The sequence below is a fragment of the Neodiprion fabricii genome, chromosome 1 (genome assembly GCF_021155785.1).
Source record: "Neodiprion fabricii isolate iyNeoFabr1 chromosome 1, iyNeoFabr1.1, whole genome shotgun sequence".
Taxonomy (NCBI): domain Eukaryota; kingdom Metazoa; phylum Arthropoda; class Insecta; order Hymenoptera; family Diprionidae; genus Neodiprion; species Neodiprion fabricii.
The window spans coordinates 38,169,651-38,193,537 of NC_060239.1; the positions used below are offsets into that span (position 1 = coordinate 38,169,651).

At 41.9% G+C, this 23,887-nt stretch overlaps 6 protein-coding genes across 8 annotated transcripts; 1 reads left to right on the plus strand and 5 right to left on the minus strand.

Annotated features, from left to right (window-relative positions):
* Nucleotides 1-921: 921 nt before the first annotated feature.
* LOC124186536 (glucose dehydrogenase [FAD, quinone]-like) lies at nt 922-3,996 on the minus strand. Its single transcript, XM_046578333.1, has 6 exons — nt 3,443-3,996; nt 3,111-3,239; nt 2,476-3,032; nt 1,799-2,261; nt 1,353-1,723; nt 922-1,168 (listed from the first exon to the last, which is right to left on the minus strand). The coding sequence occupies exons 1-6, from the start codon at nt 3,645-3,647 to the stop codon at nt 1,067-1,069; spliced, it is 1,827 nt and encodes a 608-aa protein (XP_046434289.1). The 5' UTR covers nt 3,648-3,996; the 3' UTR covers nt 922-1,066.
* LOC124186543 (chitin deacetylase 1) lies at nt 2,785-22,698 on the plus strand. Of its 2 annotated transcripts, none has more exons than XM_046578346.1 (11): nt 2,785-2,790; nt 15,279-15,349; nt 17,403-17,537; nt 18,084-18,188; nt 18,375-18,518; nt 18,767-18,949; nt 19,106-19,244; nt 19,362-19,483; nt 19,550-19,779; nt 19,857-20,027; nt 20,133-20,909. In XM_046578346.1, the coding sequence occupies exons 2-11, from the start codon at nt 15,301-15,303 to the stop codon at nt 20,409-20,411; spliced, it is 1,557 nt and encodes a 518-aa protein (XP_046434302.1). In that variant the 5' UTR covers nt 2,785-2,790; nt 15,279-15,300; the 3' UTR covers nt 20,412-20,909. The 2 variants fall into 2 exon arrangements, with proteins under 2 accessions (XP_046434302.1, XP_046434307.1); XM_046578351.1 differs by lacking the exon at nt 2,785-2,790 and adding an exon at nt 21,581-22,698 and having other exon boundaries at nt 15,260-15,349; nt 20,133-20,412.
* LOC124186528 (glucose dehydrogenase [FAD, quinone]-like) lies at nt 4,153-10,337 on the minus strand. Its single transcript, XM_046578322.1, has 7 exons — nt 9,829-10,337; nt 9,433-9,561; nt 8,807-9,363; nt 8,259-8,721; nt 7,786-8,156; nt 7,401-7,490; nt 4,153-5,125 (listed from the first exon to the last, which is right to left on the minus strand). Exons 1-7 carry the CDS (start codon nt 10,034-10,036, stop codon nt 5,096-5,098), a joined length of 1,848 nt encoding a protein of 615 aa, XP_046434278.1. The 5' UTR covers nt 10,037-10,337; the 3' UTR covers nt 4,153-5,095.
* LOC124186589 (ejaculatory bulb-specific protein 3-like) lies at nt 5,544-6,690 on the minus strand. The gene is made up of 2 exons (XM_046578423.1): nt 6,507-6,690; nt 5,544-6,316 (listed from the first exon to the last, which is right to left on the minus strand). The coding sequence occupies exons 1-2, from the start codon at nt 6,688-6,690 to the stop codon at nt 6,114-6,116; spliced, it is 387 nt and encodes a 128-aa protein (XP_046434379.1). The 3' UTR covers nt 5,544-6,113.
* On the minus strand, nt 10,754-13,365 carry LOC124187924 (protein sneaky). Its single transcript, XM_046580102.1, has 6 exons — nt 13,093-13,365; nt 12,789-13,004; nt 12,404-12,717; nt 12,153-12,340; nt 11,562-12,088; nt 10,754-11,432 (listed from the first exon to the last, which is right to left on the minus strand). The coding sequence occupies exons 1-6, from the start codon at nt 13,363-13,365 to the stop codon at nt 10,788-10,790; spliced, it is 2,163 nt and encodes a 720-aa protein (XP_046436058.1). The 3' UTR covers nt 10,754-10,787.
* LOC124186598 (U6 snRNA-associated Sm-like protein LSm7) lies at nt 20,414-21,669 on the minus strand. Of its 2 annotated transcripts, XM_046578433.1 has the most exons (4): nt 21,561-21,645; nt 21,452-21,463; nt 21,176-21,359; nt 20,414-21,032 (listed from the first exon to the last, which is right to left on the minus strand). In XM_046578433.1, exons 1-4 carry the CDS (start codon nt 21,564-21,566, stop codon nt 20,893-20,895), a joined length of 342 nt encoding a protein of 113 aa, XP_046434389.1. In that variant the 5' UTR covers nt 21,567-21,645; the 3' UTR covers nt 20,414-20,892. The 2 variants fall into 2 exon arrangements, with proteins under 2 accessions (XP_046434389.1, XP_046434398.1); XM_046578442.1 differs by lacking the exon at nt 21,452-21,463 and having other exon boundaries at nt 21,561-21,669.
* Nucleotides 22,699-23,887: the final 1,189 nt, after the last annotated feature.

Below are 23,887 nucleotides of genomic sequence, written 5' to 3' on the forward strand. Positions count from 1 at the left end.
GTATGGTGCATTCGTGTACGGACGTACCCGTCCGTCGGCGTGTGCGTCGACGTATACAATCGCGGGTGTCGGAGGCGAGCGTGGGTGGTCCTCGGACCGATTTGCCTTCTGCTAAATATCGCCTTTGCGCCATCGACGTGGGTGGTCCTCGCCTGTAGGACTCGGTCCTTGTCAGTCCCGGGCACAGCGACGCGTCGTCTTCGTCGGTGATCCCGGCGAACTACACCGTATAAAGAGTTACGTATATACCGAGTTCCGACCCGACACGCCGCGATGCGTGTGGTCCATTCCGCTTCGCTCTGTTCGACGCGGCTCTCGACTCTCCGCTCGTCTCGCTGCGGTTGCTCCATGGGGCCAACTTTTCAAACGACAAGCTTTTATCTCGATCTCCCCGTTCCTTCGTTTGATCGATCGACCAATCGGTCGCAGCCCGCAAGTGCTCTCGGAATTTGGATATATAGGTGCCTTTGTATTACGACCGTGATGCACTGCTGCAGTCATGGTCCCGTGGTCGGCCGGCCTTCCCGTCCCGTCTCGTCTCAGCAAATTTCAAAACCATTGTTATACCTATCTACCTACCTACCTACTTCTGAGAGCGTAGTTCTCCGCAAAAATACAACCTCAAATTAAGTCGTCATTCGGTTGGCCACCGATTTCCTTCTTTCTCTCGACCTTGCCAGACTCTTTAAATTCAAGAGGATGGTGGTTATAAAACTTCGGCACAAATCGTCTAATATCCGGAGATTATCGTTCTGTGCCATTTCTGAAAATTTTATCTTTACCAATTATAGATGCGAAATTTTGAAAAATTAAACCATCTGCCATTTATTTTGATAATATCAAATCACATTGAACAGTGTTAAAAAAAGGCGTTGATGAGCTATTTTCATCATCTGATGTCATTAAAATGAAAACAACGAGTTTATGTAATTAACTGTTTTGGGAGTCATCTTGGCGTTTAATATTTGTTACAAAACTATCAGCTTACTGATCTTATCGCATAGTTCGTCCATTACTTCGATTGAATTTAGTTTTCATTTTCTGTTGGAATTCCTCGTTTGGAAGTTCAGTAATTTTTACACGATCGATGTTGATGAGATTTCTTGATCATATCGGCTGCTTTCTCCGCAATCATTACGGTTGGTGCTGCAGTGTTGGCGGAAATGATCTACGCAGACAAAGTTAAGACAGATAACATTTCGATGATCTCGATGTAGACACGCTTTCTTGAATTGTACAATTGAATCATATTTAAAAATTACCAACAAGGTTCATTCGAATCTACCAAACGACGTAATTCAGAATTGAACTATTACACGTGTACATATTGTTGGACCAGCAATAATACTGACTTGTGGCATGATCGAGGCATCTGCGACGCGAAGTCTGTTTATTCCGTAAACTCGTAGTTTGGGATCGACAACGGCGGTGGGATCATCGGGGGGTCCCATTTTGCACGAACCAACCTGGTGATTTTGGGGGCTGAGACTCCAACGTATCGCGCAAGCCCAGTATTCGTTGGTGAGGAAAGTATAATCGGAGCAGGCGGCGACGGGTTGATTGGTCAAGGTCAAGTTGTAGGGTTTGAACGCCTCCATCTTCGACAAGGTGAGGGTGTAGTTTATGCCCTCAATCAAGCCCTCAACGTCCCGGTAATCGGCCAAATAGTTACCCCATATCACAGGCAACGCCGTAACGTTTTTCGAAGCCAAACGTACTCTTCCTGAAGCACCAAAAACAGCAGTCTTTTTCATCGCTGTTACCAACGACATCGCGGCATGCAAACGTATGTACATACCTCTGCTTTTCGGATGCTGATATCCCACCCATATGCTCACTGTACGTTTTCCCTTGCTGCGGAGGGCCCCAATGTCACCCGGTGCGCAGTCCGCGATGTAGCCGTACCCTGCCAGCTGGATGTCTGGATAGTCGGAGGTTGACTTGCTGGAGTTTAGCACAATGGCCAACCCAGCCAGTCCAGAAGCAGACAGGGGGCCAGTCTGGAAAGCGAAGTACTCGGTTGCAGCAGCCCAGTTGTTGTCGTAAACGTCGGGTTCGTTGACGGTAAAGTCGACGCTGTACGATATGTGGTCATGGTAGTTTTCTCCAACTCCACGCAGATCCTTTACCACTTCGATGCCCATAGACTCCAGGTGTTCCTTCGGACCAACACCGGAGAGTAGCAGAATTTGAGGCGAGCCTACTGTACCTGCGGAGAGGATGACTTCACGGGACACAGCAACCTTTTTCAATTGCCCATTCTGTAGAGGAATTTTTCAAATTTATGAAATAGTTAACAAGTCGTCATGCCAAGGTCTTGAAGAATTTCTCGCGACCCTGTATATGCAAACGTTCTTATGTTGTACTTGTACGTGAAACTCAGCTTTTTAGATTTTTACACTTGCCTTTCTTTCTAATGCGTTGTTATTTTAAGAAAATACGGTACTCACAAATACTTCGACCATTAATCAGTACCTGATAATACTCGACTCCGACGGCCGTCTTATTATTGATTATGATTTTGGCGACGGTGGAGTTGAGAGAAATATGAAGGTTCTTGCGGTCCCTGACGGGGCGCAGATACGCGGTACCGGTACTTTGTCTGACGCCGTTCTTGGTAGTCGTTTGAACGACGTTGAAACCTGTAAGCTGATCTCCGTTAAGGTCGTCGCTGGTGCCGAAACCTGCCTCTAAAGACGCGTCGCGAATCGCTTTCGTGATGGGAAATTCGTACGGAAATCTTTGAACTGAAAGTGGCCCTCCCGTAGCGTGCCAAAATCTTCCGACTCTGTCGATTTCTCGATTGTCTTCGCACTTCAGGTAAAACGGCTTAACGTCTTTCCACGACCACCCCTTGTTACCAAGAGCAGCCCATTTGTCATAGTCCGTCGGGTTGCCTCGCAAGTATATCATCCCTGTGTGCACCATGTTCCCACCCAGAACTTTCACGGAGTGACATGTGCAGGAACCGTTTGTTGAGTAACAAGCGTAGCTCTCGTTAGTCGTCGAGTATCCCCAGTCGAGACTCGATGCTGTAAGAAGTGGCATTTTGATAGTGGATTTTCGGCATTACTTCAGCTTCAAATTTTATTGGACTCTGACGCACTTACTCACAACAGCGTTGAAAAAGCTCGGAATTTCCGCACCTGGTGGCTCATCGGGACCAGCTTCCAGCACCAGGACCTTCCACTTCGGATTCTCACTGAGTCTTGAAGCCACTACGGCACCTGCACTACCGCCTGTAAATGAAAGAGGTGTGTTATTCACGTTCATTCACTGATACGAGCTTCTTTAGTCAGCACATCATTCCAGTAGACTTTTATCTTGTTATACCAAGTCAATGCAGAGCGAAAATCGTTTGGATTCCTTTTATTAAATACGATACAGTTTTTGCGCCAAAACGATGCCGCCTGGCGTCTTGGGTTCTGGTCCAATAACTCACCGCCAATTACGACGTAGTCATATTCTCTGTTTGGCGATACGATCGATGTTACTCGTTCGCAAGTTCCACCTATAGCTTGCTTCCTTATTGCGAATGCGTTCAAAAGAGACATGAAGAGGTAGTAACTCGATCCTCCGCACATCTCTTGCAGGGTCGGTCCCAGGAAACTTGCGTTGCAGGCCAATGAAGATGTGGAGTGCGTCATGTCTGATGAAGATACGGTAGGTATTGTTGGTTTTTTTAAAGTCCTGTCAGGATAAGACAATCCTATTCATCGGTTGACGGTGAGTAGAATTTAATTAGCAATTTTAGTTTCTATATGTCGTAGAGTAAAAATATTCACTGCAGCAATTTCCTGCAAAATGCAGTACGCACGCAAACCGAAACCCAATGATTGATTGTGAGACTCACCTTTTCACTGCTATTTATTCACTATCTGAGTACATTTAGCAACAACAGCTGTCGTGCAGATGCAGCTTATACGTAAATACGATTTACCAACTCGATACCGGCATGTTATTGTTTGTTTCCATATATTCTTCAAAGTCTCTCATGGATTAATAATACTCGTATTTTTTTAGATTGCCTATGAACAAGTACAATTTTGCAATTAACAATAATTTTGCACTCTGTACACGATAAACGGAAATTGACGATAATCGTAGGTTATAATCTGCTTTTGTGTGGTTCAAGGTAAAAAAAAGGCCTTCTTTCTAATCACATTAGTTGAATATCTATTGCACAGATGGTTATTTCCAGGTCACGTGTAAATTACAATTATGTATCGCATCTGTGATGCTGTTGAAGAAAAGTGAAAATACTTACGTAATATTATTTTCTTATATCATTAAAAGTCTAATATTAGGTATAAAAATCAAACGACCCAAACGTATACGAATCGGACAATTTTACAAAATTCACCTTCCTGTATACTGAAGACGGTGACAATGATCAGTGAAACGTTTAAAGTTGAAAAAAAAACTCTAAAATTTTTATACAAGTAATATTAATTATGAATGATCACAAACGGAATCGTCGTTCATCGTGCGTATGCCTGATTCTGAAAGTTCATTAGGAAAAGAGAAACAAGAATATCAACTCAAATCTCGTATCGAATAAAATAAAAAAAATTGAAAAATTGACTAATATGCAAATTATTTTTTATGCCAGAGAAGGAAATATCATAATACTTGTAAAAGAGTCAGGTGGGAAGTGCACGCCCCTAGTGTTATATAAACGTGATATTTTTTTTTTTATAAATGCAAAAGACACAGTGACGTTAATTTTATATAAATAAATTTGACGACAGATTTTTATTCTCTAACATAATGTAATAGTTCGAATTTTAAATCTTGAATAAACCATCAGTTTCAAACTAAAGTATTCTACCAATATCAAATCGTGATCCGAACGTGATCGTATTACGTGACGTCAAACTCGCCTGCATACGATACGTGATACCCGTAATCTGTGATACAGGGTGATACGCATTCGTTTGCCCAAGTGACAACGTGTTCAATCACGAGCAACTATCCGCCACTATCTCATCTCTTCACTTCAATAGCTCTCTGCTACTCCTTGCTACTTTCCTTTCTGATTCACGTCCAAGATATTATCTTTTTCGTCGACAAAGGAAAATTGAAAAATATCCTTTTAACATATGGCTGATCGTGGAGAGCAGAGCTAGAAAAATGGCGATAATTTCTCCGACATAGATCGAGTTTTATACTGAAAGAATTAATTGGATACCGAGTATTTTACAGAATGAAAACTGCAGTTTCCACTAGAAACATGCAGGAACACCGGCTTATTGATCTTAACGCGTGATCATTTATACCTAATGTGAAATCTCCACAGACCGTTTCGGTGCAGTGCATGAACAGTACGATAATAATAAATTATTATCATCGCATAGAGTTTGTGACAATTTAACTGCAATCTCAAACCAGCTGTACAGTATTGATTACGTGCTTATTATTACAGGTTTCTCAAGTATCGAATGCTGTTCGATTTTCTAATGTTTTTATACTTGTTGCGTACTTCGTTAGTAACTGGTGTTATCTGCGAAAATATTTACGACAGTATCACCAACCTCGATATGTATACTTAGAGATTTTATTATTAGAAAATAAATCTTACAGGATTCAATATTGACAACAATTTCAGGCAAACACAGCCAAAGAAAACCGTTGCGTGATTCGCAAGCTCATATGTTGGGCTACACTGTAAAAAATTCGGTATTGAAATTGCCGACGTGAATTTCTATGGGACTTTTTTTTGGAGCCAATTCAGAAATTTAGGACCAAATAGTGGACAATTGAAACCAAATCGTAGTTTATGGTGTATGATTTAATGACACTAGTTTCTTAATCTCTTGAACCAGCAGCTGTGGCTGAATTTGCTACAATCTTTATGAAAAGTATGATCTTGCAACCTCAGCGATATGTGATACCTTGTACTCTAGTGTACATGACATGCATATAAATTTTACCCATCTCTATCTACTCTATCAGGCGCGACCCTCTGCCAAACTGTCATCCCTTCACCCTACGGTTACTCTTTACTGCTTCCGGCACTGACTCGGATCCGAGTCTCGATTTCGTTGATCGATAAGACGGCAGAAGGAAGTTCCAACACCCAGCAGCTGGTCCTCAAATGATAACCGAACATGTTAACGTTCAGCTTCGGTACTGTTCTTGGACTGTTCTTCGAGATAGTGCAGTCGGTAAGCACCCGTGGGGTCGTACTTTGCCTCGAGGAGCTTCCAGTCTTCTGGCTTTTGGTCGATCAGATGTTGCGAGAATTTGTCCGCTGCGTTCTTTTGCGCGGTGCTGCACCCCGCACAATTCGTTGCCAAAGCGTCCGGAAGATTTTCTGAAACATGACTAGAGGCTAGAGAGGCTAGATTAAGATGCTCTTCGTAGTTACGTCGAATGGATAGACTATGAAACGATGACATTGTCATCAAATTTTTCCAGTACCCGTAAGGAACTATAGCGAATTAAGCTACAAAACATTTTTCAAAATAGTTGCGTCGCTGGTAATACCAATTTTGAAAACTCACTTTTGAGCTCTGAACCGTCTGGCGTGCAGGGCGTGAGGTCAAGGAGACAACCGACGTAGTTTTTAGTCAAACGTTCGTTCCGAATGACAGCTTCCACGTCAACGTTGTCGTATTTTGTTGTGTACTTATCACTTTCAGCAGCCAGCACGCCGCCGATGTAGAGCAAAGCCAATATTACTAGCATTTTTCTGTTACAGGTATACGAATCGGCAATGACCAGGTCGACTCACTGCCAGCAAACCTGATTCTTCCTGGCCTTATAGCCCTGCAATTAATCTGATGCCGGGTCTATTACAAAGTAGAGATTTCAGACAATTACTCGCACGATATAGCAATTTTTGTTCAATCTTTGGTAACGACCCACGACCTATTCAAAGTAATCAAAACCAAAGCAAACACGCCGTTGCGTGATTTGAAAGTCAACGCGATGGCGTGCGTGTCGTACTTATTGTTATAGGTATTTTACTTAACTTTAGATTAGCTGGACTACAGAAAATATTGCATTTCATCGCTATATCAAAGTAGACAGGTTCCAGGTAATCACCTAATTTAAGAAATAGGTAAACGTGAGTGAAAAATTCTGAAACAAATTTGTAGAGTTCCCTAATTATATGCTGAATTGCATGTCTTGGCCTTCGGTGAGCGATTTTACTGCTTCCAAAAATTATTTAACTCTTCGTCGAGTCTGTACAATGCTTCCTGAATTCATGCTGATGAAATGTTGAAAGTTGCACCGCTTTTAAACGTACTCGATACAGTAAAGCAATTTCATATTTTATTCATCATCGCATAACATAATTGGATGTCGTACGGTTTAAAATACAAATGGTCTAATTCATCTTGAAGCATTTCCTCCATTTACATATCTCGTCAGCAGGTTCTTCTCATTCCTACGTCTGAACGCCAAGCCGCATCTTTCTTGATGAATTCTGATGCTCTCTCCCCAATCATGATTGTTGGTGCACCAGTATTACCGGAAATTATCTGTAGGTAAAGAATTGAGAGGAGTACAGGGCGGCAGGTGTTGAAACTTAATCTTCAGTTACCATTAAACACAAACTAGAGGTATTTTTATACGTTGAAATAACAATATTGATATATTTGACTTTACCCTGTGATCACTTAACTGATGCTTCACTTCACAGCTAACCGTATACCATTTAACTCAAATAAATTGATATTCTTGCAATTTGACCGCGCATAATTTAAATAGAGCAAATTAGTCGTGCAATGAAACTCATGGTAATGGATGAACTGAACGTATTGTCACAAAATTTACCTGAGGCATAATAGAAGTATCTGCAACGCGCAATCCCTTGATCCCTCTTACTCGAAGCTCATGATCGACAACTGCCATCGCGTCATGCTCAGGGCCCATTTTGCAGGATCCACTTCCGTGAGCTTGGGGAAATGTATCTTGCTGTATCGCACACTTCCAGTAATCAGTACTAGGGTAAGTAAAGTTGTTGCAGGCTGTCAGGGTTGATACTGACAATGTAATATTGTAGGCCTTCAAGGCATTCGTATCGGCCAATCTCATAACATAGTTTACGGCTTCTATAAGACCATCAACATCACTGGATTCGCTGAGATAGTTACCCCAGATCGTGGGATATTTAAAAGGATCGTTCGAAGCCAAACTGATTCGTCCTAAACCCACATATTTGAGGATTAGAATTATTTCTTCTCGACTATTCAAGAACTATTGCACGAAATTCATATACCGACTGGGTACAGGTTCATAACACGTACCTTTACTCTTCGGGTGCTGGTACCCCACTACCATGGCTATCGTGCGTTTTCCTGTGCTCCGAAGAGCGCCGATTTCACCCGGTGCGCAGTCAGCGTCATAACCCAAGCCAAATATTTGAATGTCAGGGAAATCAGGGGTCGTTGTACTGGAAGCAAGCTCAGCCACCACCTGACCTAATCCAGTACTAGACAATGGACCAGTTTGAAAGTCGAGGTATTCAGTTGCAGCTGCCCAATTGTTGTCATATACATCGGGTTCATTGATGGTAAAGTTGATCATAAAGTACATGTGGTCGTGATAATTACTGCCAACTCCAGGTAAGTTATGCACTACCTTGATATCCATCAGCTTCAAGTGTTCCTCGGGTCCAATACCAGATAGAAGTAAAATTTGTGGTGATCTGACGGTTCCTGCACAAAGAACCACTTCTTGCGATGCGGAGACCGTTTTAAACTCGCCGTTCTGTATAAAATTTTGAGGTATTTGTAAGTTCGTAATTAGAACAATATGTGTAAGATGTGTAAGATCAAAGTGATATCATTATTACCTGGAAGTACTCAACGCCTACTGCCCTTCCATTCTCGATTACCACCCTAGTGACGGTAGAATTGAGGGAAATTTGTAGATTCTCACGGTTCCTAATCGGCCGCAGATACGATGCGCCACTGCTGCGTCTAACTCCATTTTTCGTCGTGGATTGTATAATTGTGAAACCAGTGATTTTGTCCCCGTTGAGATCTTGGCTCATCTCGAATCCTGCCTCTTTCGCTGCTTCGAGTATCGAATCCGCAAAGGGGGGTCGATAAGGAAATCTCTCAACGGAAAGCGGACCCCCGGTGGAGTGCCAGAATCTTCCAACTCTATTAATTTCACCGTTATCCTCCGCCTTGAGAAAGAAGGGTTTCACTTCATCCCAAGTCCAGCCCTCATTACCCATAGCGGCCCAATTGTTGTAGTCCGTTGGATTGCCCCTCAAATATATCATCCCGTTGTGCACCGTACTCCCACCGAGAACTTTTGCCGCGGTGTACAAACAGGAACCGTTTGTTGAGAAGCAGGCGTAACTTTCGTTCGTTGTCTGGTATTTCCAGTCCAAACGAGATTCTTAAAAAGACAAGAGATTTTATTAGTCTCCGCATCATCATTACAAAATCGATTTTCTGTAATACCCACGAGTTACAGCGCTGTAATAACTAGGAATCGCTGCAGTTGCAGGCTCGTCATCACCAGCTTCAAGAAGCAAGACTTTCCAGTGAGAAATCTCGCTCAGTCTTGCAGCAACCACAGAACCTGCCGCACCACCTGAAGTAAAACCAGCATGGCTTGAATATTCTATAAGCCTCGCAGGTGCCAATTTTCCCCTTTATCTTTAAAATTGTTTCGTAATTTTCCAACGTAGGTACACTTTACATGGTCCGCACAGTTGAATAAAACAAGTGTGAGGTCTGTGTATGTGCTAGGCTTGGCAACTTTCGAAGAAAACATAACCAATAGTAACATTAATTAACGTTAGGTCAAAACTTGCATTTCTCTCCGGCAGTAACATTTCCAGAACTTGGCGCAACTTACCGCCGACTACGATGTAGTCGTACTCTGGGTCCGGTGAGTCAATGGACTTCACGCGTTCGCACATTCCCGATATCTTTTCATTTTTTTGTACTAACGACCCCAGAAGAGTCATGAAAACGGCAAATGTAGAGGTACTACACATGTCTGTCATACTAGGTCCTGGTAGGCTTTCATTGCAGGTGAATGGCGAAGGGACGTGGTAATCCATCGCTAACAGTAATACGGTAGTCGAAAATTGATATTAATTCACAAATATAAGCTATTATGGCCACCAGCCATACGTTTCCTCAGTATGACTTTTGTAAATTTCCGCCTTTTTTTTATCAATAATTAGGCACACTCGCGCTAAAAATCAACTACGATGTTTTCGCGTCACTAAACCAGGCTATCTCATAAATACGTACAACGGGATTTCAAATTTTAAGGACGAGGAGATGATTTCTACTGATCGATACCTTATTGATTCACCATTCTAGGATACCTACTCCGGCCTTTATCGATACTGGCTTGCAATGCGGTCCGGTATATTTAGTGGTTTGCCAAGTACCTGTTTATGTTGGTTGGTATCAGCTGCCGCTGAGAAAACATTTTTCATTACGAGTCAATAAGTCGCCTTACCCCAGCCAAATATTTCTCAACCCGTATCACCCGTGGTCGACGTATACAAAACATTTGGACAAATGACCAGTTTCTTTGTGAATAAATAAGCAGTTGGAGATACCGCGTCTAGTTGACTAGCAATGCTGCAATTTTCACCTAAGAACACCTGTGTAGGCATAGCAATGATCAATGAAAGCAGTGCCGTAAAGTACTAGCAGCAAACAATCAGTGATCAATCTTTGCCGTCATAATATCGATCATTGCCGCAATCCTACGATTGCGATTCAATATTTCGCAGTGACTCACATGAGACATAGGATAAACAAGTCGCGATGAAGACTGCCGTATAAACCAGTAACTCAAATTTCGGCCTGCGTATCGTAGTCGTCGGTATCGGTATCCGGAAAATCAGCACAAGCGTAACAGATCTTTCCCACGTCTCGCCAGCACTCGGCACAGTGGAGGAAAGGGCATCCCGGGGTCGTGCATCGGCGAAACGCGGGTCCTTTCCTGGGTTCAGCCTCCCCGCAGATGAGGCACTTTGGCCTGGCGCAAGCAAAGTAACCCAGCCATCCACAGAACCGTGGCGATCGAAGGCGGAGAGCCACCCAGGGGTCAAGGTCACGTTCGAGGAGTCGCGATCTGACGAGGGATCGCACGTGCCCTCGCATGAATCTGAAGAACCCCAGCCGTCGGCGTAGAGTTTCGTTGTAGAGGTACAAAACGCGTCTTTTCTCCCGAGTGCGATAGAAGAAAGCGCATATCGCGTGTCGCGTTCGCTGGGTGTAGCCTGCCAGGAAGAGCATCAACCAAATGCCGAAATACGTTCCGTAGATCTTGGCCAGGACGTAACCGGGCAGCTCGCGAGGGTTTGGTAGACAGGCTTCATTCGAGGTCACTGTCTTAATCCGACGCTTACCGTTAAATCCTCCTATCACATTTCGGACTAGGGTTGCAATGATTCCCGTTCCTCGGACTTCGAGGCTCATGTCGTGACGGCCACTCTGAGTAGGAATACAGAGATAGAGAAATGACTTTTACCTTCATACCAACAGTCACGCAGGACATTGAAACATCACCCTTAACCAGCAATAAGTTGCCGATTGAATAACAGGTGATATGAGAATCTTAACCTGGGTGTACTCAATGAGCGCGTGACGCCTCACGACGTCCAGGGTTTCGTAAAAGAGGCGGTCGAGGAGGACGAAGGTGGTCGCGGTTACCATTTCAAGAATAAGCTTTACGGTCTGTACGAAGAGGTTTTTGCGCTCAATTCTACTTGGTCTGGACCTGTAAGGGTCAATGAGTTTGGTCCGTTCGATCTTCCGGAGGGGCAGGAGTGTCGGGCAGTCGCGTATCTTTCGCCGCGCATCAATGCGCCGGAAGTAGGCGGTCACGTAGATGTTGTCGTACTCGATATCATCGAGATACTTTTCGTGATAACTGAGAGCGCTCAGGATTATCTTGATGAAGACGAACGCGAGACAACGACGAATTATCGTCATAACCATTTCGAAGGCTCTACGCTTCGCATCGAAGTCGTGCATCACTGCCTTTGCGGTGTCCCCTGCGCCACGAACATCCAGGAATGGCCGACTCTTCCGTACCTTGTACTGCAGTTTCGCGTCCTTGAAGCTTGAGCTCAGTTTCTCTCGGGTTTCTTAACGGAAAAAAAAAATTATAAATATCACATGCAGGTAATGAAGATTGTGACGATCCGGTACCTTTGAGCGCAACGTAACCCTCGCCAATTCCCACGTCGACGTTTCCGTCAGGGTTACAGGTGGCGGATCCGCCCATCGCCTCTGCTAGGTTGCAGACGAAGGTGAGCTTCATCGGCCAACACAGAAGCCACGCCGCGAGCCACGTCACCTTTTCGTAGCACTTGTCGTAGACACCGCTGAACATGTTCCTGCGACGATAAGAAGAGTAGAATTAGTAAGGGACAGAAATGGCTGGAAATTTTTCTCTGTACCTGCATCGTTCCGAACCTCGGGTGAACTGCTCTTCGCAACGTTGTGCCATTTTCTCGCGATAACGAGCCTCGTAGACGTCCGCCTCGCTCTTCGACTTCTCGGATTTCGTTTTTTCCTTTCGTTCTTTCTCCTCCGCAATTTCCTCGCTCCGCTTTGTGTCCCCTAGGTGCTCGTCAAAATAGTCATTCTCCTCTCGGAGACGATGCATCTCTTCCTCGCCTTCGATCTCCTCGACTATTGGGCTCGACAAGTCTCGCACCGAAGCCAAAGTATCCCTGATCTCGCTGGTGTCTGCTTTCATCCCGAAAATTGCCTACAAGGATTAACCGTTCCATGAATCCCAATTATTCTCATGAATTTTAGTATCAACCAGCGAGTTCACACTTGTTGAAAAGGCTTGAGCATCAGATCCAGTCGTGTCTTTGTCAGGTTATAGGTGAGCTGCGTCGTGCACGCGAAGGTCCTTACCACTTCTTTGCCGTTGTAGGTTAGGTTGAAAATCGGACCTGCGATCACGTACGCCAGGACCATTGCCTTGAGGACACTGCGTCCTGCGCGGCCACAAAAGACCGGAATCGTCAGCAGGGAAATGCAACGTACCTGGAAAATGACGATGGGGTCAGATTCAAACCTGTGATCGTTCACATCTTGCCCAAAAATCGTTGATCGTGCAGATCATTTTCATAACCTGGATGGACGACGCGCATCCCACAGCAAGCATGACGATCACGACGGCTCCAAGAGCCAAAGTGGTGTACGGGGAAAATTCTAGATCCACGATTACAAGCTCGTAGAATAAAACACCGAGCGTGACGCCAAGGAGAAACCCAATTGCAGCTCGCGACTTCTTATGCTGTCCTGGAGGATCATAGCACACGCCATAAAGTGTTGGGCAGACGGTCAAATATACCTTGGAAAGCTTATCCAGAGTGCGTTCCATCATTCGGCCAATTCTCGACATCTTTTCTAACCCAGGCATTATCGTTTCAGTTGATCTGCAGGGGATTGTGTTTGTTTATAGAGTTGGGTACCGAAACGAGGAGTCATACGGTTTATGTTCACACGTCAGCTGCTACTACAGAAACGAACTGTGTAACAATTGATGTTGCAATGTATGGAATGTTGCCACGTCATGACACATGATTAGTCGATCAATCAGCCGAACGTTGATCCTCGAATCATGATATCGGCAGCAAGGGGCAGATCTCTACGAAATATAATTGGTCACCACGTGAACAGAACTGTAGAAGTTACGGTTGGACAAGTACGACTTGAAAAGAGTAAAGAACAGGTCCTTCAAGGTTGTGCCATAATTTCCTCTTCTTTCATTTGGAGAACACTCTATCGATCAGTGTTTCGAAGAAATTTTCATTATTTCATTGACTCTAACATATCGCTACTTCGTATGATAAAACTATTAATGTGACTCACAACCAAATGGGTGAAACAATAAACCATATTGGGTTTCAAATTGTAAAAACCAAGCACATGCTGTAATTCTTCTTGTAACCTTGACACTGGATAACGCGATCTTCGAATCATTATTTCACGTTCTTATTTCAATCGAAAAAAAAATTGAATTCCCGCACCGTCGGATGTAGTTACAGCATCCATACGATGCACGCGCGGTATCTGTTATTGTTCTGGGTCATAAGCATTCGTCTGACCATCTGGAACCTGATATAACAATGATAACTATAGCTCTGTGAGTTACACAAGCGCCTTCAGTTAACCGTAATATATGCATTCAAAATGTTCTCTCAAATCGTTATTTCATCTGTCCAGGATGATTTTATTTATCACACGTCAGACATCACACTGTTTTCTTCTCATTCTCTTCACAGTAGGGATATATTATTAGTGGGGAACATGCAGAATAGATGTTGAAAGGTTTTACTCAACGTGTAGCTTCGTGAAATTGTGTTTCCAGTGTATCAAGTTCTTAGCGTCTCAGTGTACCTTGCGAGGTATCCCTATATCCATACTGACATGTGAACCGTCTCTTCCTTTTCCTTCTTCCTGCATGCCAAAGTGATTTTCTTATGATCTTCGAAGAAGAGTGATTTGATATTTATTTTGCAAGCAATACTATTCGATTACTGCAACAGTTTGTAAATTGTATTTCTGTATTCTCGCGTGACATAAATTTGTGGTATAAGTCTTGGAATTTGGAATTTCGAAAAAATCTATTCCGTTTATGAAAATAAATAAATGAATCCTATTTTCCGTGGACTGTCCGTTGCTAATTGGGAACTTCGGCTAGGTTTAGCAGCAAAGCACGCCTCGTTATATGCAACCTGAAATCTGGCCAGTGTATCTGGTAGCTTAAATCACGGCGCAGTAACCGCACAGCGCTATCTAGTAACAACTTTGTAAACTATATTTGCCGCTAACTACAGGGCGCCAGATAGTATAAAATATTACGAAGAATCTCCACATTATCGGTCCTTTTATTGTATTTCGCTACAAAATTGATATAATTTTCATTCCGCTTTCCGTATCGACGATCAGGACTCCCAGCATCGAGTAAGTAAGTGTCGGAAACTCTGTACAGCCATGCATAGTTCGAACTTGTGAATAAAATCGTACAAGTCACGTAACTTCTAAGGTCCAATAAAAAAAACGTCCGCACAACGGAGTTTGGAAACCTTTGTCATTTCTTGGGGCAAGTGATCAGCTCTACTGCAACTGTTTATATAATATCAATCTGGCAAGCATTCTCATGTAAAGAAATACCAATATTGTCGATATGATAATAAAAACATAAAGTTTGGTGGGAGTTATAAAAAATTTCGCTGTAACCATCGCATAGGTTCAACGGAGGTGATATAAGGCCAGCGTGTGCGATGGTAGGGATTAGTCTGAAAGTGCGAGCCTCTCGAAGAGAAAGAGGAACATGAAGCCTAGGATTTTCTCGGTTGTTTCTACGTTGCTGTTATTTTACGGTGAGTGTATAGACGTATACATAAAAACAATCGTACGTGCACCCACAATCATCTCTATGTATACCGAAGGAGGAATGTGTAAGCACGCAGCGTGAATTTATCGCGAGTAAGTGGAAAGTAGATGCAGGAGAGAGGTGAGCAAACAAAGATGGATTTAAAACGAAAGTCAAGATCAACTTCAGCAAATCTTATATACAAGTAACAAGAGCCTTGAGGCAAATTTTTGATCGCTATGACCTACTCAGATGCGTTCGCGGTCAGGGACCATCGAAAGTACATTGTGATCCTTAACTGGTTACCCGCACACGTTTGCGGTAATCACTATAAGTGTGTGTATGCAAATGAAATGTTTTTCTTGCCAAATACTTATTTCCAAATTTACTCAAAAACTTGAAAAATTTTCATAGGCATCACAGATATTTTCAAAATAGTTATATCGAAATTTCGTTCTAAGTGAAGTCGCATTATACCTGGTCTCTCTGGATCTGTTAAAACGAAAAATATCAAAAGTGTGTATTATTTACTTTTTTAGCAAAGTACGATAGCCATGCGAAGTTTCACTGACCACGTTATGAATCGACAAAGTGAAAACGCGAGTGTATACGGTAATATACAGGGTGACACGTGAAACTGAGTATCGCCACCAGGGTGAAATCGAATCTGAGTCAATGTTCAGAAACTCTCACGGTGTATCGTCATCGTTCTAATGACGCAATGAAAAGTGTATCCTGCAATCGAATCTTGCAGCTAAGCTTCGGAGAACATCTCAAGGATAGATCCAGGTGCTTGTCTATGTACGATAATGCAAATAAACTCACTTTGCCTCCGACCTAGAAAGTAAAACATGCAAAGATATACATTGCGTTTCGAAATTGAAAAACAGCGTCCAATTAACATGTTGTTCCATCCGGTGCGTAATTAGCGCGTGAGCCTCGGTACTATTGTGTTTTTAAACGCCTCTCTTATCTCACGTTGAGATCAGTGAAACGATACGCTGAATTACTTATCGCCGTAGCCCTCAGCTCGATCTCTACTGCAAATATCATGCACAACGCAACCTGCACTCAAGGGGGCAAAAAAGAAATAGAAATTTCATACATACATGAATATTGCGCCAAAGCAAACGTTACCGGTTCTTTGGTGGAGCATTAAAACACGTGTAAATAACATAAAAATTGCCTTTTCCCCGAGAATCGTTTGCCGGGCAAGTGATACATTTCCTCATACATGAGTTCATTTCTATGTGACCATCCTGTGCACGTGTGTAATCGTCGATGCTGAGTCGAGTTTCTCTTCAGACTCAGCATCTTTTATCGATCATTGCCGCCTCTGGATACGAAAGTAAATGTGTATCTGAGGTTTTCACATAATCGGACGCACGACTATAATAATCCTCTAATCTATTGATTACGCGTTTTAAACCCGTTGACAGTTGTAACGAAAGAAATCACTTGCGTGACGAAACCAAACACGCACGCTGCATACGCGATGGACAGTTTCTAAATTTCAACACTGGAAAATTGCCGTAGGGTATACGGAATGATCCAGCATGGAATCCGATGGTCTGTAACTTCTACAGGTATCAGTAAGGATTAGAGAATTTATTTTCTTACGATTAGCATGTGACATCCTTGTTTATACTATTAAATATTGCGAGTAAAACTCTTGCTGCGCACTGATCATAAATTGAACGGTATATCGACCTCGTATAGCTGCATTTAATTGGTTTCAACCAGATTGACGCAACGATGGTCAGCGGTTTATATGGAAGTAACTATAGTACGGTAAGTGTACCTGAACTAGCATTGAACGGGGACTAGTGTATATATTATTAGTTCCTCGCGTTCAAATTCCTTTCGTTATTATTCAAGTACTGCGCTACGCTTTAATCGACACGATAATAAATTATACCGGCCAGAAATGCTTGTCAATAATAAAAGATGAAAGTGTTTGTTTTTTACGATATGGTGAAGACGAGAGTGGATCGGAGTCAAACATGTTACGGAGAGACTAAAAAATTACTCATTATCATAAATTTGATCTTTCGTCACAGCTTCAGTGGTTCGACCTAAGGAGACAACGGACAGAGTGGATTGTCTGCACGATGATAGATTCTACCGAAATCCAAAAACTCCAGCGCACAAAATCTGGACGCAGGATGAATGCGCGAAGTACTACCTCTGCTTAGGTGCGTATTGAATGAATCGGTTAGGTATTTATGTCAAGCGACATTTACGTACCAATGAAAGACAGCTGCGAGTTTATTACGTAAATTGTATTTGCTTATAATTATAATGGGTGTTTAATGTCTAATCTGGGTGTAATGTACTTGACGCAACAAGTTTGGTTTGAAAATTCGAGTTCTTGCCTTGAAATGAACGTATGATGACAATTACGTATCGTGTGGTGTCGTGTCGTTCACTCTTTGAGTACGTATTATTGGCTCCTTGAGTATGTACAGTCTGCATTCGACTCGGCAGTGCTCTCTCTCCATAAAATAATTCACTCACTTCAATTTTCCTGTCATTCTCGTTCACGTAGCAATGCCCTGGTTTTCGAACACTCGACATCAATACGACAATTACGATACGATAATTCGTCACAATTATTGTCAAGACAATGAATCGAATGACAATAATTTATCGGCAGTTTCTACAATTCGGAATAGAATTACGGCAATCTACTTTGAACTCTATAGCATTTCTTATAACGCTATTTATTATTTCTTCTTCAGATAGCGACGTCTTTGAGTTCAAGTGTTCGCATGGCTTACTCTTCGACGTATCCCGTCAGATATGTGATTTTAAGGCAAATGTCGACAACTGTGACGTGAGTTTGGGTAAGAAGGACAGCTGAACTCATGATATACACTTTTAGGTTCGATTAAAAATCCGTTGATGTGTCAATAGTGTGACATCTCAACGGTTGATCGATCGTTTCCCCGAACAATTAAATGCTCTATCCGTCAAATTCATCCGACATCAAAGCTCCTAATGACCTGATCAATTTCATCTCTTATACACAGAGGAAATACCCCCGAAGCCACTTCTCGACGACGGTGAATGCGAGGATGATACCTTGGCATGTGGAGACGGAACGTGTTTACCTTCCCTTTACTTTTGCGACGGAAGCGTTGACTGTCCGGATGCCTCGGACGAGGCCTGGTGCGGTAAGAATCGTTAGAATTATTCAAAACCGCAGAGAGTTATTTAGGTACTTGAGAAAGACGATCGCTCTTACCTTGAGTTGGACTGGGGCCAGCGGTGGACTTTGGATCCCAGCAATAAACGTCTGAAATTTCGATAGTAAAGTTTAGGAATATATTCAGAGATTAGTATCCTTGGAAAAGTTGATTTATTCACAGATATAGGATATGCTGGAAGTATTGAAAAAATAAAATTCATCTTGTGATTTCAGATACAGAGAAGGACCGCAACGCGGCACCGTCTTGCGACCCTGAAAAATGCCACCTGCCAGACTGTTGGTGTTCCAAAGAAGGTACCAGAGTACCTGGAAACCTGAGCGTCTCCAACATTCCCCAGATGATCTCGATAACTTTCAACGATGCCGTCAACGCCGAAAATATTGACCTTTACTCAAGTAAGTATCATCGGAAAAAAAAATCGGTAGGAAATCTGCCAGTGAAAATTGACGATTCCTTGACAATGACAACTCGAATTTCCTTCAATCGCATTGCGAATTTGATTCTACGAAATCAGGAGTACATTTTTCGTAGTACACTTTCATACTTTTCAGACATATTCAACGACGCGAGGAGAAATCCGAACGGATGCCCAATTCGTGGTACGTTCTACGTAAGCCATCAATTCACAAATTACAGAGACGTACAAAGTTTGTGGAACAATGGCCATGAAATTGCAGTTCATTCCGTAACGTGAGTACACGTTTAATGACAGGACATCCAAGCCGAAACAAATAATATATTCAGTTCCATGAATTCATCGCCGAACGATAATCACGGCGTAATCGTTGAAAGAAATTCCTATTGCAGACATCGAGGCCCTGAAGAATGGTGGTCGAAAAATGCAACTATCGAAGATTGGTTCGACGAAATGGTCGGGGAGGCGAATATCATACACAAATACGCGGGAGTACGAATCGAGGAGATCAGAGGTACAGTAAAAGAAATATGATAAATTCATATTCCAATTCGCGAATTCCATAATGATCGGTTAACAGGACTGCGAGTGCCGTTTCTCCAAGTCGGATGGAACCGTCAATTTCTCATGATGACGGAGTTCGGATTCGCCTACGATTCGACAATCGTAGCCCCGTTCTCGAATCCACCGATTTGGCCCTACACCCTAGATCATCAACCTCCTCACCCTTGCGGCAGCCCCGGTCAGTTGTGTCCAACACGTTCGTACCCAGGCCTCTGGGAGATACCGATAAACCAACTGCTGCTAGGGGTAAGAATATCTCCTCGAGGCATGGAATATTGGTCTCTGAAGTTTCTATTTAATCGCTGTTTCGGTTCGTGTTTTAGAATTACACGTGCACCATGATTGACTCTTGTACGCGGGATCTGTCAGGGGAAGAAATATATCGTATGCTCACGGTTAACTTTAACCGACATTATCTACAAAATCGGGCACCCTATGGACTCTACTTTCATGCAGCTTGGTTCAAGAACCCAGCATACCACTACGCGTTCTCGGTAATAGTCAACTTTTGTCATCTCGTCGTTAAGAATCGTCACAAAATTAGTAAAGTCCTTCAATTTACAAGCATGTTATGTATTGATTATTATTCTGTATTCCAGAAATTCATTGACGACACTCTGCAGCTTCCAGACGTTTACTTTGTAACTAGTAATCAAATGGTTGAATGGATGCGAAATCCAACGCCGTTAAACAAGCTAAAGAATTTTCAGCCATGGAACTGCAACAAGCGGCAATTCGAGCCCCGGGAAATTGCCTGCGCCTTGCCGAACACGTGCAAGTTGTACAGTAGTGTCTTAAAGTCTGATAGATATTTGTACACGTGTTACGAATGTCCGAAACAATATCCCTGGTTAAGAAATGAGTTTGGATTGAACTAAGGTAACGGTTTTTCTTCTTGCGTTGTATTTTACTTCCTTCTCTTCTTTCTCACAAATCAATTGAGGGTGAAATTAGATCAATAAGAATATCACGCAATATGCCATAATTTTAAGAACTTACGTAGTTACATCTAGAGTGTATAATTACCACAGAGATTTGCTTGTAATTTGTTGGAATATGACTGAGTACCTTAATTAGTTGTAAGTAGGATATTTATTTGTACGAAGAACGTATTATATGTGTATCTACCATGAGAAGAAAACCACAAATGATATTTATTATCTAGTAGTGGAACGTAAAAATAAATCGATCATCGTGTGGTTAGAATCAATGTTCGAGTTTTACCAATCCATAGTCATTTGAAACAAATCATAAACCGATGGTCGATGGATGTGCACACATGGCGTGTCAGGTCTTTTTTTTCTTCAAGCTTATGTGATTCGAAAAGGTTGTAGATAAAAGTTTGTGTAATATAAACCGTTAACCATCTTGCTGAATGAATGGGTTCTGTATCGATTCCATTCCATCGACTGGACATATTAGAACAACCGACGTTCCTCGGCATACAACTAACCCCAGCATCCTTGTATCCTGATTCAATTTGTAGGGATCATCTGGATCTGAAAACGGCACAATCATCCACAATGTTACTCATTGTTATTATTCTGAAAATTGAGTGATTTCAAACCAATTGTCAAAGCGGTAATATCAGTAATTTGACTTATAAGGACAGACAGTAACTGATTAATTGACTACGATGTACCTCTAAGATATTCAGTCGTGTTGTCTAAAACAAGATTCAGGAGCGGATCGTATCCTTTTAGAATTCCTGCAGCTTCCCTGCCTCCGGCAAACTTTACCCTTATGTTCTTCTCAAGGTATTTGGAGAGATCCAATATACTTTCCTTCCTTTTCTTCTCCTTATGATCAGTGTGAGCATTTTGGTTCTAAAAACATTATTCAAGTTATTATAACAGTTAAGTTTATGGACTTTGACGATTTTTGAAGGTTATGTTGCTGAAACATAACCTTGATTTACCTTATTAGCAGTCTGTAAAATAGAAATTTATGGAATGACAATTAACTTTCATATTTATAGGTAATAGTACCGAGTATTATAATCATGATGTATGTCTTGATAAACTTACAGACATGTTTTACTTCTCAGGTTATTCCAAGTAGTAAAAAAACAATTGACCGCCGGTTAATAATACGAATGATTACTGTGAATTCCGCGTTCGTAAAATAAGGAAAAAAGCCATCGACCATAAACCGAAGACGTACCGCCACATGTAGATGGCCAACTTTATGGAAATGATCTTCTGACGTGGAATTTAGTGGGAAGTATGATTTTGATTACGTGGAAAGTAGAAAATAGAACGAATTAAGTGAGCAAAGACGTTGCGGATTTGTAAGATGAAATTTTTTTGGTCGTAAAAAAGAAAGGCTAACTTTTTAACCTTTTGAATTTCATTGGTATAAAATTTGTCATCTCTGAACGGAAATTGTTTTACGTGTCTCTTCAGCTGTTGATCTCACCAGGTTTTGAAAGCCTTATATGACTTCTGTGGGGTCTAATTAGCCTAGTAAGGATCGTACAAATCGATGCTGAGATGAAAAAAATTTTTGTTTCAAATATCGCAAAAAATGTAAATTCTTTGAACTTTTCAGGTCATATTTGGCAAATTTTAGTGAATGCTGAAATCGATTAATTCATACCCAATATCAACGTAATTTTGTGAGAGGAATTCATTACGGCTGGCAAACCGAGTTGCAAAGAGGTGGAAGAGAAAAATAACAAATTCATAGCTACCAAGTTCCAGTTCCAGTTTATTCAATGTACCTTAGTTCTATTACAAGTGTTCAGGTGTCAGTGTATACTACTTTACCAAATTTCCAAATAGTATAGTTCTAATATGTTTCACTAATGCATTATAGTATTCATGATGTAATATATCAATAATTCCTATAATAATACATTCACTGGTATAATTGGGATAATATTTCCAACGTTATTGGTGTTCAAGACAAAAAGTTGCAGAACAATGAACTAACATGACACAAGGAGTCTGAATACAGCATAGGGAAAAAATACTATGATATATATTGCATTAAGCTGAATATAAACAATGTTGTACAAAATAATTATTAATGCAGTTTCTAAGTGCGGTTTCAATTTCAGCCTTAGTACAGGTGCAATTCACCGTCGCAGAAAACGAGACGTGTAATAAAATACAATAGATACAATAGATTGGAATGTTACGATTTTACGTAACCTGGAATAAAATAAATAACACCTCGATAATTTCTCCCTACTTTCTTCATACTATCTTTACTGTTGGTACCACGCTCTTTTTGGTGCGTTTTCTGAGTTCCTGGTAGTCCAATTAGTGAAGAAAGGGTCATACAAATCGAATCTGAGACCAAAAGTTTTTTGCTCAAAAAAAAGTAAGGCTATCCCTTTTCTTTCTTGGTGAAAAATTTCGCGATTTTGAAAAGTGCTGGAATCAATTCTTTGGCGCCCTATATCGACATAATTTTGCAAGAAAAATCGATTGGGCGCAGTCGGAATACGCTGCGAGCAGCGGGTCAAAAGTTACAGCCAAAAAACCGGAACCTGAATTTTCGACATTTTTCAGCTGGTGCTCTTTCCATCGTAATTTCTGTACTGTTGGTCCTACGCTCTTTTTGCTGCGTTTTCTGAGTTCCTGGTGGTCCAATTAGTCATAAAAGCGTCATACAAATCGAATCTGAGACCAAAAGTTTTTTGCCCAAAAAAAAAGTAAGGCTAACCCCTTTGTGTTTTTGGCGAAAATTTTCCCGATTTTGAAAAGTGCTGGAATCAATTCTTTGGCGCCCTATATAGATATATTTTGCAAGAAAAATCGATTGGGCGCAGTCGGAATACGCTGCGAGCAGCGTGTCAAAAGTTACAGCCAAAAAACCGAAACCTGAATTTTCGACATTTTTCAGCTGGTGCTCTTTCCATCGTAATTTCTGTACTGTTGGTCCTACGCTCTTTTTGCTGCGTTTTCTGAGTTCCTGGTGGTCCAATTAGTCATAAAAGCGTCATACAAATCGAATCTGAGACCAAAAGTGTTTTGCCCAAAAAAAAAGTAAGGCTAACCCCTTTGTATTTTTGGCGAAAATTTTCCCGATTTTGAAAAGTGCTGGAATCAATTCTTTGGCGCCCTATATCGACGTAATTTTGCAAGGAAAATCGATTGGACGCAGTCGGAATACGCTGCGAGCAGCGTGTCAAAAGTTACAGCCAAAAAACCGAAACCTGAATTTTCGACATTTTTCAGCTGGTGCTCTTTCCATCGTAATTTCTGTACTGTTGGTCCTACGCTCTTTTTGCTGCGTTTTCTGAGTTCCTGGTGGTCCAATTAGTCATAAAAGCGTCATACAAATCGAATCTGAGACCAAAAGTTTTTTGCCCAAAAAAAAAGTAAGGCTAACCCCTTTGTATTTT

Excerpts from the sequence above, each read along its gene's own strand:
- LOC124186536 (XM_046578333.1), bottom strand. The coding sequence starts at position 3,647 with ATGACGCACTCCACATCTTCATTGGCCTGCAACGCAAGTTTCCTGGGA. Across the intron at positions 1,724-1,798 it reads TCAGCATCCGAAAAGCAGAG|GAAGAGTACGTTTGGCTTCG; the intron begins GTATGTACATAC and ends TTGGTGCTTCAG. Across the intron at positions 1,169-1,352 it reads ATGCCTCGATCATGCCACAA|ATCATTTCCGCCAACACTGC; the intron begins GTCAGTATTATT and ends TTGTCTGCGTAG.
- LOC124186589 (XM_046578423.1), bottom strand. The coding sequence starts at position 6,690 with ATGCTAGTAATATTGGCTTTGCTCTACATCGGCGGCGTGCTGGCTGCT. Across the intron at positions 6,317-6,506 it reads AGACGGTTCAGAGCTCAAAA|AAAATCTTCCGGACGCTTTG; the intron begins GTGAGTTTTCAA and ends GTCATGTTTCAG.
- LOC124186528 (XM_046578322.1), bottom strand. The coding sequence starts at position 10,036 with ATGGATTACCACGTCCCTTCGCCATTCACCTGCAATGAAAGCCTACCA. Across the intron at positions 9,364-9,432 it reads TTATTACAGCGCTGTAACTC|AATCTCGTTTGGACTGGAAA; the intron begins GTGGGTATTACA and ends TGTCTTTTTAAG. Across the intron at positions 8,722-8,806 it reads TAGGCGTTGAGTACTTCCAG|AACGGCGAGTTTAAAACGGT; the intron begins GTAATAATGATA and ends AATTTTATACAG.
- LOC124187924 (XM_046580102.1), bottom strand. The coding sequence starts at position 13,365 with ATGTCGAGAATTGGCCGAATGATGGAACGCACTCTGGATAAGCTTTCC. Across the intron at positions 12,718-12,788 it reads TGCTCAAGCCTTTTCAACAA|GCAATTTTCGGGATGAAAGC; the intron begins GTGTGAACTCGC and ends TAATCCTTGTAG. Across the intron at positions 11,433-11,561 it reads CGCTCATTGAGTACACCCAG|AGTGGCCGTCACGACATGAG; the intron begins GTTAAGATTCTC and ends ATTCCTACTCAG.
- LOC124186543 (XM_046578346.1), top strand. The coding sequence starts at position 15,301 with ATGAAGCCTAGGATTTTCTCGGTTGTTTCTACGTTGCTGTTATTTTAC. Across the intron at positions 17,538-18,083 it reads GAAGTACTACCTCTGCTTAG|ATAGCGACGTCTTTGAGTTC; the intron begins GTGCGTATTGAA and ends TTTCTTCTTCAG. Across the intron at positions 20,028-20,132 it reads CATACCACTACGCGTTCTCG|AAATTCATTGACGACACTCT; the intron begins GTAATAGTCAAC and ends TCTGTATTCCAG.
- LOC124186598 (XM_046578433.1), bottom strand. Across the intron at positions 21,033-21,175 it reads CACGACTGAATATCTTAGAG|ATCCAGATGATCCCTACAAA; the intron begins GTACATCGTAGT and ends TGCCGTTTTCAG.